General features: G+C 40.0%; 1 protein-coding gene across 2 annotated transcripts; it reads left to right on the plus strand.

The window, feature by feature from the left end:
- The first annotated feature begins 4,696 nt into the window (after positions 1-4,696).
- Positions 4,697-14,744, plus strand: tead3a (TEA domain family member 3 a). 2 transcript variants are annotated; one of them, XM_068733062.1, is made up of 12 exons: positions 4,697-4,779; positions 8,625-8,689; positions 8,919-8,981; positions 10,215-10,226; positions 10,636-10,746; positions 10,846-10,889; positions 10,990-11,051; positions 11,141-11,274; positions 11,361-11,531; positions 12,080-12,220; positions 12,335-12,487; positions 12,621-14,744. In XM_068733062.1, exons 1-12 carry the CDS (start codon positions 4,773-4,775, stop codon positions 12,732-12,734), a joined length of 1,077 nt encoding a protein of 358 aa, XP_068589163.1. In that variant the 5' UTR covers positions 4,697-4,772; the 3' UTR covers positions 12,735-14,744. The 2 variants fall into 2 exon arrangements, with proteins under 2 accessions (XP_068589163.1, XP_068589164.1); XM_068733063.1 differs by lacking the exon at positions 10,215-10,226.
- Positions 14,745-18,169: the final 3,425 nt, after the last annotated feature.

Raw genomic sequence — 18,169 nt, forward strand, 5'->3', positions numbered from 1 at the left:
CGTTGATTCCATACCAAACTCATACTTGGCATTCCGCCTTTTTTTTCTGTCAAACACGGTTATTTGTACCGAGGAAATACTCGCGATACACACAGTAAAACTGCTTTACAAACAACTCCGCACGGGGAAGAGCGTGTGCCTGTAACAACAAGGGGCAGGAAAGCCATAGTGAGGTGAGTGCCGCTCTCAGATAGTTCTTTGTTGTGTGCTCAAACTTTTCATGCTGCGGCAGCTGCTTCGCTTCGTGTGTGCTTGGAAGTTTTGGGATATTTGACATATTTCGCATTTTCCCCGCCGCCGCTTTGCTGAATCAGAGGCTCCTGTGTTTTAGGAGTGAGTTCCTATTTAATTCACCCAGCCTCTCATTGTTGTGTTCGCGGTGACTTTTCAAGCGTCTCTTGGACTTAGTTTGGAGTTTGTTGGGGTATTATTAGCTCGCAAGCTAACCAACTAGCACGCCAGCTCGAGTGTGTTATCGGTGACTTTGCCTGTAAAAGACCCACTATAGCGTAGAAAATATCACTGTAAAGTGTTTTACGGTGTTTTAACAACAGCTAGGCCTAGTTTTTTTCCACTCTTTTGGATCAAAGGCAAGATTTTGCCAACTCACAGTTGGCTACACGGCTTGAGTGTGATTTCGTTCCCCCCCCCCCCTCTTAGCTAGCCTTAACGTTACATGCTAGCAGAAAGAATTCCTTTCGTGTTATTATAAAAGTGTCACCAACGTGTGAGACTGGTCTTACGGGTTCAGCAGGAGACAGAGGAGAGAAAAGAACACCTTTTGTTCGTCTCCAGCACACACACACACATCCTGACTGAGTTATCCAATTGTTGTAAGATTTGATCTTTACACTCGTACGAAGTGCTTAAAGTCTGATTGATTTGCTGTCTTAAACCTACAAGAGCGTGTAGCAGCAGCAGCAGTAGTAGTAGTAGTAGTCAGCTGAGGTGGCCATATTAATCTGAAAGTACTGTGATGAGATCTAGCTCGGTTAATCATAAAGTCACTGCTCCTATTGGAGCAGAAGACAGGCCGTAGAGTGCATGTATCTTGTCAATGTTAGCTGAGCTCATAGCTTTATTTAGCTCAATGCTCTGGCTTCTCTGCACCAAACATCTGACCTTTTGGCCACTGGGAGAGCTATATTGAAACTGACAGGGCCACATATGCCTTCAGTGCATAATGTCCTAACTTTGCATCACTATGACTCTGGCAAGCTGTTGCTGTGATGCCTCAGTATCAGTAGACCAATGTTAAGCCAAAGTAACGTCTCCATACAGTCAGTACATGCACTCCCTGGCCATACACTTATACATGTTTTGACTTCTTGCTTCCTCATCCATTTGTGTGTGTATGTGTTTGCTCTGACGTTAATAAACCCTATATGCAGAAAAGTATTGAAGTGGCCTTTTCATCACCACAAATGGAGCTTGCATTGTCATTAGGTTGACAAAGTATTGGAATTACCAATCTATATTCCTTTTTTGTGCCACAATGCCGTATGTTATCCCGCTTAGCATTGGTTTCCAAAGTTTATAGCTTTTACCCCCTATGAATACCTATGACCAATCACCACAGGTGACGCCTTATGCTGCATTCTAGTCAACGTTGGAGGTCGACATTTCCCATTTTATATTTTCACCTGTAAGCTTTCCAGGTGCACGGCCCAAACAAAATCATGTCCGACTGTGACAAACTGCTGATTGTTTGGCTCGCGTACATACAATTGAACTCTTAAGCAGTGCAGCCACCTTGCAGCCATATTAGCAAAACAAGGAAAAAAACAGTTTGAGGTAACAGACGACATCACTAGAAATTTTACAAAGTGGCCAGACCTTGGAATTAAATCTTCCGGTTCCGTCACGTAATGCAAGTGGGCACAAAAGGTGTTTTTCTATAGACTTTCATTGAGAAAGGGACACCTGTAAACCAGAAGAGAATTACATAAAAGCTTGTGCACTTGCTCTATGGGCTGGAAGTTTGGGTGTTTTTATCACAATCTTACACTCTGAAGTCAAACATTTTTTGCTTTGCTTTTAAGTGGTGTTCCATTGTACTTTTTCTAGTAAGAGGTTGGCGATTTTCGAGTTCCGAGTTGTCTTTAACACTGGATAAGTGTGGACATGAGCTTCGAGTAGTTAAGTGGGATGTTTCTATCCATCTTTCATTTGGAAGCCTTTGTCGGCCTGAGTAGGTGAAAATACAAAGGATTTCACAAGAACAAATAGCAAAGATATGTTCCACGTCTGAAAATATGAAAATCATTTAATCATCTTGTGACCCCCTCAGATTAATCACCCACAGGTTGGGAACTTCTGTTGCATTGTGAATTGTACCCTAAACTCACAATGTTGCTTCAGTCCCATCAGCAGTGATTCAAACTGGGCATTCCCTGTGCGGAGTGTCCAATAAGCCCTCCACAGCAGGGGAAGCTCCTGCAACCACATTGATCCTCCTGTGGTTCTTCTGTGGCAGGGGCCATGTTAGACACACTCTGGAAAACATTACACCAAGCGGCATTCATGTTGCATATGTGTCCATGTGTTTGAGGAGACTTGGAGCATCTTCAACAATAACAGAAGAATGTGTAATTTCCTCATGTGGCCTTAAGTTGCAGGCTTCTAGAAAGTTCATATGGCCCATGTACTGCCTTTTTAAAGTAGTGTTGTCTAGGTTTTCTAGCGAAAGGAAAATGTCGATCGGGTCTTGCCATCACTAACTGGTATAACCGTAGTAGCTCGACCAACTGGTTGTGTCTTCATTGACCGTGGCCAGCGTCTTTGTAAATTTACACGCTCTTAATGTTTTGCCGTTTTGCTTGTCAGGTCTTTAACCCCCGGGATGCCAGGGCTATTAATACACCCTGTGTACATGGAGGCTGTAAACAACTTCGGATGAATCTGATCTCTCACTCTTGGTGAAGTGTGGAGATATTTGGAGTCCAGAAAATCTGTTGCGGTTCTTGGCAGCCGCAAGGTTAATCCTGGTCCCGTCTGTCTGTCGCAGTGCGTTTGGTTGAATAAAGTCGATTTCTTGACCCGCCTGACGTTGAGACTTGTTTAAAACTCACAGGGTTTAATTAATCTTAGCGAACATGTACAAATTAAGAACTAGGGATGCACAGATCAGAGTTTTTTTTAGTCTCGATACTTATATCTGTACCTGGGATTGGGGTGTCACCTGATACCAAGTGCTGTATTAAGTTGTAATCTGTATGCTTCACTGTGTGGAAGGGACATGGCTCATTCTTATGTGTGTAAGGCAACCTCAGGCTTGACTTAAGCATTGCTTTCTTAACTTTGTAAAACTAAATATAATAAATACATACAAAGATATACATTTATTGAAGTGTTATATATTATTAAACTGCTACATTTTACACCAGTAACTTTTAAACAAATTAACAGGACTTACAATTCAAGTGTCAACCTTATTATTGCAGCAACTAATTGATCAAAAGTTAAACAAATTCCAGTATATGGTATATAAACATAGAATTGAAGTTAATAGATTGGCCCGATACAGCTATCTGAGTGAGTATGTGTCTGGTATCGGTGCATCGCTATTAAGATTCACTTATATTCTCTTGTTTGTGAAAAGTTCGACGGTAAGAACGTTTTAGTCAGCAGCACTAATAGCTGGATCTTTGGTGGTTTGAAGATACAAAAACAAATGTAACAATGTGTTTTGTTCATTATTTCTTGTTCACAGACTTTCGGGGTTGAGTGTGGCTGTAGACGATTTCAAGCTGAACTCAGACGGCTGCATTCATTTCTTTAGACCTTGCTGATTACGATGCCTCTTTTTTTTTTTCTTTTTTTTTTTATTCATCAGCTATAACAACAAATACTGCTCTCTGCTCTCACTTTGTGGGACATATTTTGGTGTAATGCTTTTTTAATGTGGAAGAAAACCTGGATTCAGGGCAAACAGAGTGTTAACCAAACTAGTGTTACATTTAACAATTTAATCAGCCACACAGGTTTACAAAGCAACAAAATAACATACTGAAGGTCTATTAAGATCAAACGTGAATAATCTGTGCGAATAAATCACACGTCAACGTAAACATTTGAACCCATACATCTCTATGAACCCACCAACATTCCTATTTCACATTGTATATTACTACATACATACATACATACACTAAGAATAACTGACAGCCATAGCCTTTTAGTATTTCGTGTAGCTGTCACATGCACATATAAGACCCATTTTACAGGGTGCCTGTTTTTAAAAGTGTAAAATAGAAACATTAAAACATGGAGCTAAACCTAGCTTAATTGGGCAAATAGTTACGGCTAAAACCTACCAGCCACAGTTGTCCTTTCAGCCATCAAAATCACATTGGCAGAATAAATATGAAGGCTGCTTTTGTGTGAAATCAAAGAGCCATTGTTTTAAAGACTACTATTCATTTTGAGTAATAAATCTGTTGCTCTTGTCATTATAAACTGCATGCCACGTGACGATGGAACATTTGACAGAGGATGTGAAATCCTTTAAAAGCTTTCTTGTCCTGTGTGTTCTAGGTGTGTTGTGGTCAGGAGCCGGCATCATTGCGTCGGAGTGGAGTTGCCGTGGCAGCCCTGACGGGGCGCAGGAGGACGGCGGCGATGGAGAAGGAGCGGCAGACGGGGCGGACCGCGGGCTGGACGGCGACCCCGAGGGAGTGTGGAGTCCAGACATCGAGCAGAGCTTTCACGAAGCTCTGGCCATCTACCCTCCCTGCGGCAGGAGGAAGATCATACTCTCTGACGAGGGGAAGATGTATGGTGAGGAACAGGAAATTAAACCTAACATAATGATGATCATCCATCCAGACATCACATCCACCCGTGTTTACGGTGATATCTGGATGACTTTAAGATGACAATATGTATCAATCTTTGCAGCAGTGCAGCGGTCCGTTACACCACTACCATAAAGTATAACAGCCAAAATGAATGAACTGCACACCCTCTCTAACAGCCTTAAGTTTTACAGAATTATATGAAACTTAAACTTTACCTGATAGGGTTTGGGGTTTTCTAAGAATGTCCCTCAAAAGCCAGCGTTCCACTGTGAACAGTTGTAAACCCAGAGGCTGATTGATCATTCTTGTCCTCTTAGTTTTTGCTCGGGTGATCTGCCTGCAGGTATTTTGGGAGATGGCTGTTTAGCTTGAGGTCAAAGGGCATCCAGCACTGACGGGATCAAAGGTTAGAGCAGGTTGAGATTTCAGGTCAGGTTCGGGTAAGAATATGAAGACGGTGCTTGATCTCTCATTCCTCTGGTCACTAATTGCTTTAGGACTAATTTGTATTGATCTATCGGGCCGCAAAACCGGTTAGGATCTGTTCAGGATGGCCTGTGACTACAGCTTTGATGTATTTGACAGGTTTTTTTTTCCTACCTTTTTTATATCGGAACAGTCTTAGTGTTGGCATGCTGCCTGCAGCAGCCTGTGTCATGCATTTTTGCATGACACAGGCAAACTTCTCCAGTAGGTCAAGGGGAATACAAAACATGTCGATGTGTGAGTTACTTTATACTATAAATGTTATACTTATTTACTTATTTATTTTACTTCTTTATCTTGTACGTGCCCATTAGTAGGGTGACTGTGGTATAGAAGATAATATCACAAGGTCCTAAAGTCAGATAACCGGTGCATATTTGACACATTAAAGTCCCTTTCAAACATGAAGTCAACTTGGCAGATCATTTATGGATTACAATTCATGTCTAAAAGTAACTCGAGTAGATTTTGATTCAGCGATCAAGCAGTTAGAACCATTCACTGCTCATTTCACTAAACTCAAGTTGAGAAAATTGGATCACTTTGTCCCAATTTTATAATATTTAAAATCCCAAAATCTTGTACCTCCTTCTGCTAAACTAGGCCAGTCGTATTTGAGCCCCAGCCTCTCAGTGATATGTAGCTACCATGATGTCACCCTGGATTCTGGTGTCAAGCATGTGTTCCCATATTAGGATGATCAGCGCACAGATCACTATCTCGGTGGATTGCACTCACCGGGTGACGCAGATAAAACAGAGGGTGCTCCTATGAATGATGATATTATAGCATCATGTTGGTGATGTGTCCAATAGCACAATGTATTTTAGAGCCTGTGTTTATCAAACTAAGAATGAACTTTTAAGAGGGACAATTTGGTATTAAAGAGGTTCAACCCAGAGTGTGAAGAATGAGACTCATTCATCAAAGCAATGTGTTGCTACTTGCAGCAAAGAGAAAGAGTAACATCTGCCATATTGTTCAAATACTCACATTTTACTGTATTTATAATATGTTTGGGGTACAATCATATGTTAAATCCTTAATATCTTCACTAGCAATTAATGGGTGAAATCAACAACAATCTTAATTTATTTAGAATATATAGATATACAAAATGGAGATTAAATAACTGTAAATTTGTTGTAATGGAAACAATCTAAAAGCCATTCTGAATTATTTATATTGCCGTAGCTAATTAATTATTCATCACGAACGATGACGCTGTGTACAACATGTCTCTCTCTCAAATTTAATAGTCAAAAATGTTTTGATAAATGTCTTTGATTCTTATGTTTCTGATGGGAGTCAAAGTTTGCTTACTATTTAAGTCCAACTTTTACTTCTAGTAGTTTGATAAACACAGTGAACAAAGCCCAAGGCTTACTGAATCAAGTCAGCTTTGGGATGCGGTTGAATTTCTTTGGGGCCCATTTATAGATGGGATTAACTCACGTTTGATCAAAGACTGTCTCATTGTGTCATCCTCTCTTATTTTTAATTTTGTAGCCGCATTGAAAAACTGACCAAATAAAGTTAGACCCAAGTATGTTTATTTTTGGTTAAATTTCTCTCTTTATCTCTTTTTTGATGAAAATATCATTCCCATTTCATCCCCCAAAACAATTAGATTTTTGATTTATGTAGGAATATACTGACATCGGGCCGGCACTGATTTTAAATAGCTGGATCGGTTATTAGGACAATAGGGCTGATCTATTTAATTCATTTCTATGTTTTTTTTGTGTGTGTGTGTGTGTGTGTGTGTGTGTGTGTGTATATACACACACACACACACACACACACACACACACACACACACACACACACACATTATATACTCAAATTTAAGTTTTGACCAATTTGTTGCTGCATTAAAGGGTTTTAGGTTTGAATTGACCAAGTTGCTGGTGTGTGATTTGTTATTTTAATAATAAATAACAATTTAGTAGATTTTATGTATCTATTTATTACATGTTGTTAAGAAAGCAATGTTTAAGTCATAACTGGTATTACACATGACAGAATGATCTCAGTCACTTCCACAGTGAGTGAGGTGTACATCTTATTAAAGGAACAGTGTGTGAGATTTAGTTAGGCGGGTCAGATTGCAAGCAACAATCTGACCCCTCCCCCTTTCCAAGCGTGTCTGAGAACTACGGTGGCCCTCGGGGATCTTTAGGATTTTATTACTTTTTCATGACTAAATGATTGCTCTTAAAAACATATATAGCATCTGGGTATCTGTATCGAGACTGAAAAAAGTTGAATCGGTGTTGAACATGTTGAATATTTGTTGTGTCCTAACTGATCTCCCAATGTACCTTCTGTTTTCGTGTAAATAACACACACAAAACTTCTGATGTGGAGTATTGGTCGGCTGCAGGAAAGCACATGTGTCCTGTTTTTGGAATCGGAGCAGACTGCCCGGTCTGAGTCAGGCCCATCTGTTGAATTTGGGGAATTCTGTGTTCTGGTAACTCCAGAGCTGATGTGACTCAGCCTGACATGACCTAAGTCCCTGCAGCATCGCACCACTTCCCAGAAAGAAGGATGGTGATGTTGGTGCATGAGTGATGAAAATATAAAAGCTGTGGAAGCAGTCTGTAAGGCTTCTTTTGGTTTCCTTGAGCCTCTCTCTAAGTCTGACATCTGCAGCAGGGAGAGTAGCGAGTTGCTCACCAGATCATCTGGTGTGTGTTGGAGCCGGGGGAGGCAGATAAAGAAAGGGCTGATCGTGCACTTTGAGTTCACCACATTTTTGAAGTCTGTTAACTTCACAAGAAGCCTCACCATCTCTCAAACTTTTCTATTATCTCTTCACTTCAAATGGCATGTTCATCTATGTTTGCTTCATACAAAGATTGATTTCGTCATTGCCTCTGAGGGTCATTTTTGTTTCAGGGAAGAAATGAGTTTGGTTGCACCAGCGGTTAGAGTGGCGTAATTAAAAACACGGAGGCCTCTTGTGTGAACATACCACAGACAAAAGCTACATCGCACAATGTAGGAGCAAAATGATGCTGCTGAGATAGACTCTGTTAGACATTTTTAGATCTTCATAAATAGTTTCATCAAATGTAACAGAGAGATAATTGGTTGACTGGTCAAATTTGAGTGGCAGCCATGTTTTTTCTCTTTATTTTCTGGTTTGACTTAAGCTAAATACACCTTTTAAAGCTTTCCTTTCAGGTTATACCAGACCCATCAGAGTCTTACTTTCTGATTACAGACGCATATTGTATTGTGTGTAACCAAGATGCTATAATGACAGAAAATGTTTCTGTGTGTTTTGAAGTGCTCCACCCTGAATGTATTCTATTACTTTCTCAATTTTAGGTCGAAATGAGCTGATAGCTCGCTATATCAAGCTGCGAACAGGAAAGACGCGCACACGCAAGCAGGTATGCACATCTGCTGTTTAGGACCACACATGTTTTCATTTAGGATTTGCTACGTGCACCTTGCATTTCTTCTGATGTGTTTATTTTGTTGTAAATTACCCATTTACCTTTTTTTTTTTTTTTTTTTTTTTTTTTTTTAATTGATAATGAATAGACCGTGACCATTTAAAATGGCAAAATCACCCTGTGAATGTGTGCTTTTTTCATGGGGGTCCCCCTGCTTCCATAGGTGTCTAGTCACATTCAGGTTCTGGCACGTAAGCGGGTACGAGAATACCAGACCAGCATCAAGGTGGGTGCCCACTGAATCGACTCTCCCTTCCCTCTGTAGTCACATCCCCTCTTCTTTTTCCTTTCCTTTTTCCTCCCATCCTCTGTCCTTCGTCCTGTCTTTCGTCAGGTCTCTAGTCACCTGCAAGTCTTGGCCAAGAGAAAGTCTCGTGAGATTCAGTCTAAGCTCAAGGTACACATGCTCACTGACTTTATCGTGCTAGCTGCTTCGCTCTGCATGTGACCCAAATCCAACCCAACGTAAATGTTAAATCACCACAGAAGTCTTTGTCCGAACTTATGGCAGATTTCTGCTTCTCTGCTGAGGTCTTACTTACTGTACGTACTACGAGGGAAAGGGACGTTTTAATGATAGAGCATGACGAGGCATTTAGTGTAGCGGTGATAACAGTGTAGTATCTATGGCAGGACCACTGGAACAACTTGATGAAGTATAAATCCAGCTTACAAAAAGTTAGGTGCATGATTTGTAATGCCATCACTAGGGCACTGAGACGGTGTTCGTTGACGTCTGTGGGAACGTGGCAGGCTCAGGCTTTGCTAACTTGTTGTATTTTCTGTCAGTGTATGACGTCGTCTGGCGTTGCTCAGTGCAAAAGAGAGACTTGTTGAAGGCATCAGTGTATCCTAATTTGTGGAAAAGTTTTTGTTGTAATGCATGCCATTAATAATAAATTCGATAGCCGGCTCGGTTGACCTAAGCATGTGCATGGCTGTAGATATAAATGCTTACATACACACAGACATACAGGGAGTCTTTAATGTGCACATATTACAAATTTCAAGATTTCCCTCTTAAATCATTTCTGATCTCCACGTTCTCACTCTCAGACATTTTCCCCAGTCTTTTATATCTTTTCCGTTTTAAGCGATTTTTTTTCTTGTGGTTTTACCATTCACTGTAATAAACTCTGTGACATAATTTTGCTCCAAATGCATTTAACTCGCTGCACTCTAATACACATTTGGAGAAGTTGTTCAGATTTCCACGCCAGTATATTTCCTGGCATAAACGTCAGCACAGATGAATAGGATGTAGCCGGTCCTGTCAATGTAAGGTACATTTGAGCTTACTGTGAGCGTGTTTAACAAGGTAGGTCAGAGGTGTAGTCATTTCAAAGAGTTGTGTGTACTGAGGAAGGGGTTTTCCCCTCTTCACCTAATAGTGAATCTGTGACCTGCTGTTATTTTGAATGTACTGAAGTTAATTAATAACATGTCTTCTTTGCCATAGGCCATGAACTTGGTAAGTTTTGATTATACAACTACAATCTTCTGCTTCAGGCTTTGTGCTTTTTTTGGTTGGCATCACATAACTGCTAGTCCACAATGCAGTTCTACTGCCAAACCCAAAAAAACCTGCTCATTGCTCTTTTGTTTTTAGTGGCTTTAGTTAAATACTGGTGACGGTCCAGTTAGCTCTCCTAGCCTGCTAGCTTGGTGCGCCTCTTGCTTTGGCATCCCCCCTGTTATCTGCTTTGCACTCTGTCCTGTCTTCCCTCATAGTTACTGCATCATGCTGATGTACTCTATAATATGTTGGCTGGCTTTCTGTCTAAACTGGCCTTGAAAGGTTTGCTGACTTTGGAACGTTAACCTATATTTTACTGGGGGTTTTTGGGCACGTTTTCATCGTGTATTACTTTTTCTTTCAGGACCAGGTATCCAAAGACAAGGCATTGCAGACAGTAGCCAACCTCTCGTCAGCTCAGATTGTGTCTGCTAGCGTAATGAAACCCCAAACTCCGTTCCCACCACCAGTCAGAGTGAGACAAACAAATGCATACATGCAGACACACATCTGTTCATTTCTACCTTCATGCGTAATACTGTCTGTCTCATTTCCTTTCTTTCCCTCTGTTCAGTTTTGGCCCGGCCCTATGCCAGGACAGCCTGGACATTCTCAGGAGTAAGTGGAAGATTAGTTGGTTTGTTAAAATTGGAGTAAGTCTTGTGCTTTTGCTGGTACAGTTGCTCATTTTTTGGGTTCGTACTCTTCCTTTTTGCAGCATCAAGCCCTTTGCACAGCCACCATACACTACACTACCACCCCCTGTCCCTGCACCTATCAGTAAGTGTGAACACAAACTCGCTGATTTGAGTAAATAGCAATGACCATTGTTATGTTAACTGTTCTTTTCTGGTTTAAATGTTTCGCAGGCTATGAGCCTTTGCCTCCCCCACGACCTGCAGCTATAGCAGCTCCCGTATGGCAAGACAGAACCATCGCCTCAGCAAAACTACGGCTCCTGGAGTACTCTGCTTTTATGGAGATCCAGAGAGACAGGGAGACGGTACAGACATCCAGACGCAACCATCTATATACATGCGTCAAAACTATGTCTCTTCTCTGTTATCACTTCTCTTTTCTCCCCTACAGTATAAACACCTTTTCGTACTGATTGGCCCATCGAACCCTGGCTACAGTGACCCCGTATTGGAGTCCATAGATGTGAGGCAGATTTACGACAAGTTCTCTGAGAAGAAAGGAGGCCTGAAGGAGCTGTATGAAAAAGGGCCGCACAACGCGTTCTTCCTCGTCAAGTTCTGGGTCCGTACAGAAAACCAGTTTTCTGCCCGATAAGATAATTTGTAAATAACCGAGAACTTTGCAAAGCATGCCGCAGGACAGAAATTCATTGATTTATAAATGATCACAATTGTAGAACTTTGACACTAACATACATTTTAGTTTTTACATTAGATTGTATAACAGTCATTGCATTAGATGGTTGGTTTAACTTGGTGTTACACATTACGGGTTATAACCTGCTACACCACACGGGGGAAGCAAAGCCAATGTGTGGCTGCAGCCGGGGTTTACACAGGAAACGACTTCTTCAGTGGTAGTTGCTTTGTTAAGGACTATTTTACTCAAAGGTGCCCTGTAGAGTTTTCTTGTAAACAAAATGTATGTTCATATTGAGTGTCACTCACCAGAACACAAATAGTGGATATATTTCCTTACTGACCCAGATATGTGCTGGAATAGATTTGTTTTTGGTAATGGCTACTTCTGATTTCTCCTCTCTTTTGACACTCACTCTCTCTCCATCTTTTCTTTTCTTTTTTTCTTTTTTTTTTGAATGCTTGTTCCAGGCTGACCTGAGCAGCGACATCGAGGAGGGCGCCGGTGTGTTCTACGGTGTGAGCAGCCAGTACAGCGGTACAGAAAACATCACCATCAGTGTCTCAACGAAGGTCTGCTCCTTTGGCAAACAGGTGGTCGAGAAGGTTGAGGTGAGAAAGCGAACATCTTTTTTTTCTTTCTTTTTTTTAAAGTGCAAATAAAGAATCTCCACCATAATCTTGCGGTTCAATTGTGACATGTATGTGTGGATTCCTCCCATTCAGACAGAATATGCACACATGGAAGGGGGAAAGTATGTGTTCCGCATCAATCGTTCGCCCATGTGTGAATATATGATCAACTTCATCCACAAGCTCAAACACCTGCCAGAGAAATACATGATGAACAGTGTACTGGAGAACTTCACCATCCTACAGGTGTGTGCATTATTACATCCTCCATCTGTAACACTGGCATGGTGTTTGTTTCGTACGTTTTCTCATTACATCCTGATCTCCCTAACGTTTCCCTCTCTCGCCTCTTTCTTTTTTTCCTCTTTCTCTTTGCCAGGTGGTGTCCAACAGAGAAACTCAGGAGACTCTGCTGTGCATCGCCTTCGTGTTCGAAGTGTCCACCAGTGAACACGGAGCACAGTACCATGTTTATCGACTAGTTAATGACTAGCAGCACGTTGCGTGCATGCAGAGACTCTCCACGGACTTTTTGATACATACAGCATAAACACTATTTCCAGCTCAAACACAGAGAATCAACACTCCTCTACTCTAAACACACACTAGTTTTAACAGACCAACAGTCACACTGTAGTCACACCTTTCTTTTTTTTATCTGTATCGCTGCAATCTATGCACACATTTCCTAACATCCCATGACATAAACACTAAATTTGAAATTCATTTTTATAGATTTTGACCAAAATCAGTACGTGTTGTAATGTTATTCAATGTAATTATTCAGTCGAAAGCCTGAATAATTACATACTCACCCAGTGGAACTGATTGTGCTCACCTCTCAATGCCATTGTGTGTGTAAGAGTTCTCTTTTTAATAAGGAATTTTATTCACTGACAAGCATATGATGAAAAAGAAACCAGCGAAAGAGCCAAACTACATTTAATCAAGTTTTAATATGTTCTATTCTTCCATCATATACATTATATACAACGACAATCTAGCTGTTGTGCACTAAAAATGGATATTCTCTTCTCCAGTTTTCTAAGCATATGCATTTACATCATAGGTGTGACTGATGTGAGACAAGTTTGAATATAGGTTGTCAATGAAATCATTTAATCAGTGTTAATGTAACTCTTCCGCGATGCCTATTCTACAGTTTGTACTATCTCTGTAAGGTAGGAATTGATTGAGCCGTGTCCTCTGTCACTGCTCAGTGTGGTGAATCATTATACTCCAGTTGGTTTAATCAAAGCTGTTAGGATCATATTACAGAAATAGTGGGAAAGAGTGTGCCTCTTCCCACAATGCAATTCACTACATGTGAAGACGTAAAAGTCATATTTATATTTGAAACATATTGTCAAAGTGTAAAGAGGGCCATCCTTTTAGGTGTATTTGCTGTTGAAAGGTTTCCAGTGGTACAGTGTGTGGAGGGGTTTGTTCCGATGTCAAAGAGGTGTTTTTTTCATTTTTAATACTTCCCAGCCAGTTTCAGATTTAAGTTCAGCATTTTTTAATGAAATAATGATCTTTTACTGTTCATTTACACAATACTGTGTTAGTCTAACTGCGTTGGTTTGCTGCAGTATTTCTACCTCCGCGTGAGTTGGGATAAGAATGTGCTTTGGTTCATTAAGCCTTAACCTGAGGAGCACTGATGTATAGGACGTGTACACTACACTTGTAATGGTACTGTTTATAAGCCAAAACAAGGTAAATAGACTTGTTTTTGTAAAGATGAACTATCTTTTTTTTTTTTTTTTTATTTTACCAGCACAGCTAGAAGTGTTACTCTAAACATCAGAAATGATGGGTGTTTTGGTTGTATCTTTTTTGGTGTATGCAAAATGATGTATGGTACAGACCACGCTAAGGTTACCCACAGTGCACTGGGGTAGATTTTTGTCTGATAACACTAACAAATTATCCAGCTTACACTTGCTTTTTTTCTGTTTTGGTCTGTGTAATGTTTTTTTTGTTTCTGGTACACATTGCTACCAGCATTTTTTATATAGTATATGTTAATTGACTGTATTACGCCCTCTCCTGGCAGGATTATCTTTTAACTATTATCATGAAAGTAAAAGCCAACTGGTTAAAAAAAAAAAAAAAAAACATTCACTGTGTGGTCAACCAAAACTTTGATCTGTTTATTTTTATCCCATCAGTGTACTCTGGTTGGCTGTGACCATCCCCCTTTTTTGGTCCAGTCAGCTCACTGAATTATATCTGTGCCTTCATGCTGTACCAATAAAACCACATGGTGTTTGCAGAATCAAGTCTTCATAGTAAAACATGGCTGCACGAGAGAGGAAATCATCCTTAAAACATCTAAATATGTTTAACTGGTCATACCCTAGTTAGGTAAGATTACATATTCGTCATAGACTCATGTATCAAACTGTCAAGTAATAAGTTCCTATTGAATGTTTGTTCATATTCTTAGTAGCAGAGAAAGAAAATGAGACATTTTGAAATAAATCCTAACTTTATTCAACCGTTTCAGTTTTAGTACAAAAAGTAACACCTGATGCCATTGGTGTATTTGTTTAAGTGATTTCTTTTAAATAATGTTTTGTCTCTGTATCAAGACGTAGGTATCGTTAAGGCGCCATTATCCAGCCCTCGTCCTAATGGACATTTTTCACAGAAGACATTTTGACATGTCCCAGTAGAAAAGGCACAGGTGTAAAAAAAAATATATATATTTATTTATATATTTATTTATTTATTTATTTATTTATTAATTAATGATTGCTGACATTCATTTGGCTGAATTTGTTTCAGAGTCCTCACCTGTGTTCCTTTTTTATTTACCAGAAGTCAAAATGTCTGCTGTGAAACTACGTATACCTGTCACAGCCCGGCACTGAAACAAAAACAGGGAGACAACGAGCTGGCTGCTAAAAGGACGCAATTTATTTGTATAGCTAACATCAGTAACCCCAAGTTAACAGCACTTTAAACAAGAACAGCAACAACTGTGGTGAGCCAGTCACCAAGGTTCTTCCCTCCAGAGAGACAGGCTGCCAACTGAAGAGGTTGTTTAAGACAGAGCCACAGGTGTGGCTCATCCAGCTGACGACCCTCCAATCAGCACCTGTGACAGATCAGAGGACACCTACTGTCTGACAGGAGGAGGGTCGTCACACCTATATCCAAGGCGTTTGCCCACTTTCGGTCTTCAGAATTGAGACTCGGTTTTTCTAATGTTTTAGCCGCTCGGACAGTTTTAGTCACTTTTGTCATCTCGGATGAATTGCTCTTACTGACATACACTCAAAAGTGTCACGTCAGATGGGTTGCAATTCTCATTTGGCCTGCTAGATGGTGCTGTCACCTCAATTGAAAAGCTGTTCAGGTGTTCGGTGTCTCCGCTTCTCATATAAGATAGTAACAATCTAATTGGTAATACGTTTAGACAACCAAATGCTAATTTTAATAATGATTCCTGAATGTTGAAGAAGAAAAAAACGTGTTGCTAAAAATTATTCATGTTGGCATTTTGCCAATATGGAAGCCATACTGTATGCTTATTTTATACAATATGTACACAACTAAAGGGAAAATATACTGAGTTGAAAAGTCAAGGGACGTTCAAATTACGGGCCTCTACCACTACTACATACTATATATACGCATCAGAATACTGCTTCTCGAAGGAAAAGGTTGACATTTATCAACAAAGCCTCTAATCTCTTCAGTCCAGATCGCATTGAATGTGTCTCCAGACATACTCAATCAGTCACATACTCCCTAGTTATGCCTCCAGAAGGATAACAATGCAGTCAATCCATTTGTAAGATCAAACTTTTTCAGGAATCTTTCAAAGTGATTTGTAATAAATTGCACGTTGTATATGTGTTGGCAACTCTCCAAGGCATATTTAACAAAGTGTAAGTCATAAGAGTAGTTTTTTTTGTTTACAGTCCTATCTTTGTCTAAGCTGTAAAGCTGTGTTGACAATGTTGGGTCTATGTGCTTGGGATTTGAGGTGTTCTCAGAGAGAACTATATTTTCTTAACATAAATGAAATTATGGCAAAGCTTTAAACTAACATTTGGCTTCATACAGATGCACTGTGACTGTAAAGCTGTCGATGTGAACCCAATGTGCTACAGCTGTTCACTTCCAGTATTCCTCACACTCATACTTGTGTTTCTTTTGGTAGATGTTAGTCAGTGTTATCTGTCTGGAGTAGGATTGAAACGGTGACGCGCGCGCGCGCGCACACACACACACACACACACACACACACACACACACACACACACACACACACACACACACACACACACACACACACAGTCATCCGGCTGGGTGTGGTACTTCTGACATAAGCCTCCCAACATCGCAGCAGTACAAGAACATAACTAACATTGAACGGTTGCTCATGGTTGTCTTTCCCCTTAAATCAGTAAAGGATTCAGCCACGGAGGAGCACTGATAGAGGTTTAGTTTCATGCGGTAGTCATTTTAAAATGTGATACATCTGGTTTACAAACTACAAACTACATGGGATTAGTCTCTTTTTTTCATTCAAACAATACTGCTTTGTCCCGAGCCTCTAATCTCAGCTGTTTGGAGGCATTTACATTATCAGTGGATCAAACAAGTGTTTGACTCATGTTACTTCTCTCTCTCTCTCTCTCTCTCTCTCTCTCTCTCTCTCGCTCTCTCTCTCAGATGAAGACTCTGGTGGGGATATAGAGTATATATGGCTTACATTGTCATAAACACACACATCCCAGGTACATTACACACACGATATTTAGTACCTTGGCAGCTGTGAGGAGAAGGGTGTGGTGGGAAAATGTCAACTGCAGAAACTGAGCCAAAACAATCCAGTTACACAGAAAGCATGTGTATCATCTCCTTCTCTCTCTCTCTCTCTCTCTCTCTCTCTCTCTCTCTCTCTCTCTCTCTCTCCTTGACTTTTCTTCATCTCGTCCATCCCTTTTTAAATGACTGTTATGAACACATAACTGGATAATGATTATGAACCTAGAGAAACCGGGTGTACGTGAGGCAGTGTCCATTAAGGGAATAAATACATTTAATTCTACATTTAAGAATCAGCTCATACTTTGTAACCTGAATTTCAAATTTAGATTTAAATTGCCATGGTGGATTAATGGTAAAACAACGCACACAGGGGTGGACACGTTAAAAGCAACCACTTCTTACTTTTTAGCTACCGCGTTGAACCAACAAGTCATCAAAAACATGAGTTTAAGTGAGTAAAGCACCATCAGCAAAAAGTGTTTTAGTAGATTTATCAAAGGTAAAACCACTCACTATGCAGAACAGCGTGTTTAAGAGAGTATACCACCCAAATTGATTTATTACAATTTTGTAACACAAATGTGTCCCTATTAAAGAGCTATAATTTATCTATAAGACCTTAATAAAGTATTTCATGAATATTCATTTATAAAATGTACCTTATTAGAAGGTGGTACACTTGTATATGATGTACAGTATATTCTGCAACAATGTGTTATATTTTACAATCGTATTGTTAGTTATGTATGTAACGTTTTGATCAGAAGAATGTGATAAATGTTAAGGAGAAAAACGTTCAGAATGTAAATGTAATGTGTAAATGTAGTGGAGTAGAAGTGGGCCATAAAGTAACTTAAAACGCACACTCCAGTAACAGTGGTAGAGGAAGTCTACACATCCTTTACATACACATAGCAATACTGCAATATAACAATACTGTATTTCAAGTAAAAGTCCTGAACCATATTGTACTTAACAATGGCTTTCAATGTAGTGGCATAAAAAGTACAATACATCACTTTGAAATGCTGTGGAGTAGAAATAGAAAGTAGCATAAAATGTAGTACAAGTACCTCAAATATGTATAGTAGCCTACTTTCCGACGCTGGTTTTGATTATTGAAAATGTATTATTTCT

Source organism: Cebidichthys violaceus, unplaced genomic scaffold (assembly GCF_023349555.1).
Source record: "Cebidichthys violaceus isolate CVI_PGR_0920_01 unplaced genomic scaffold, fCebVio1.0.p SCAF_6, whole genome shotgun sequence".
Classification (NCBI taxonomy): Eukaryota; Metazoa; Chordata; class Actinopteri; order Perciformes; family Stichaeidae; genus Cebidichthys; species Cebidichthys violaceus.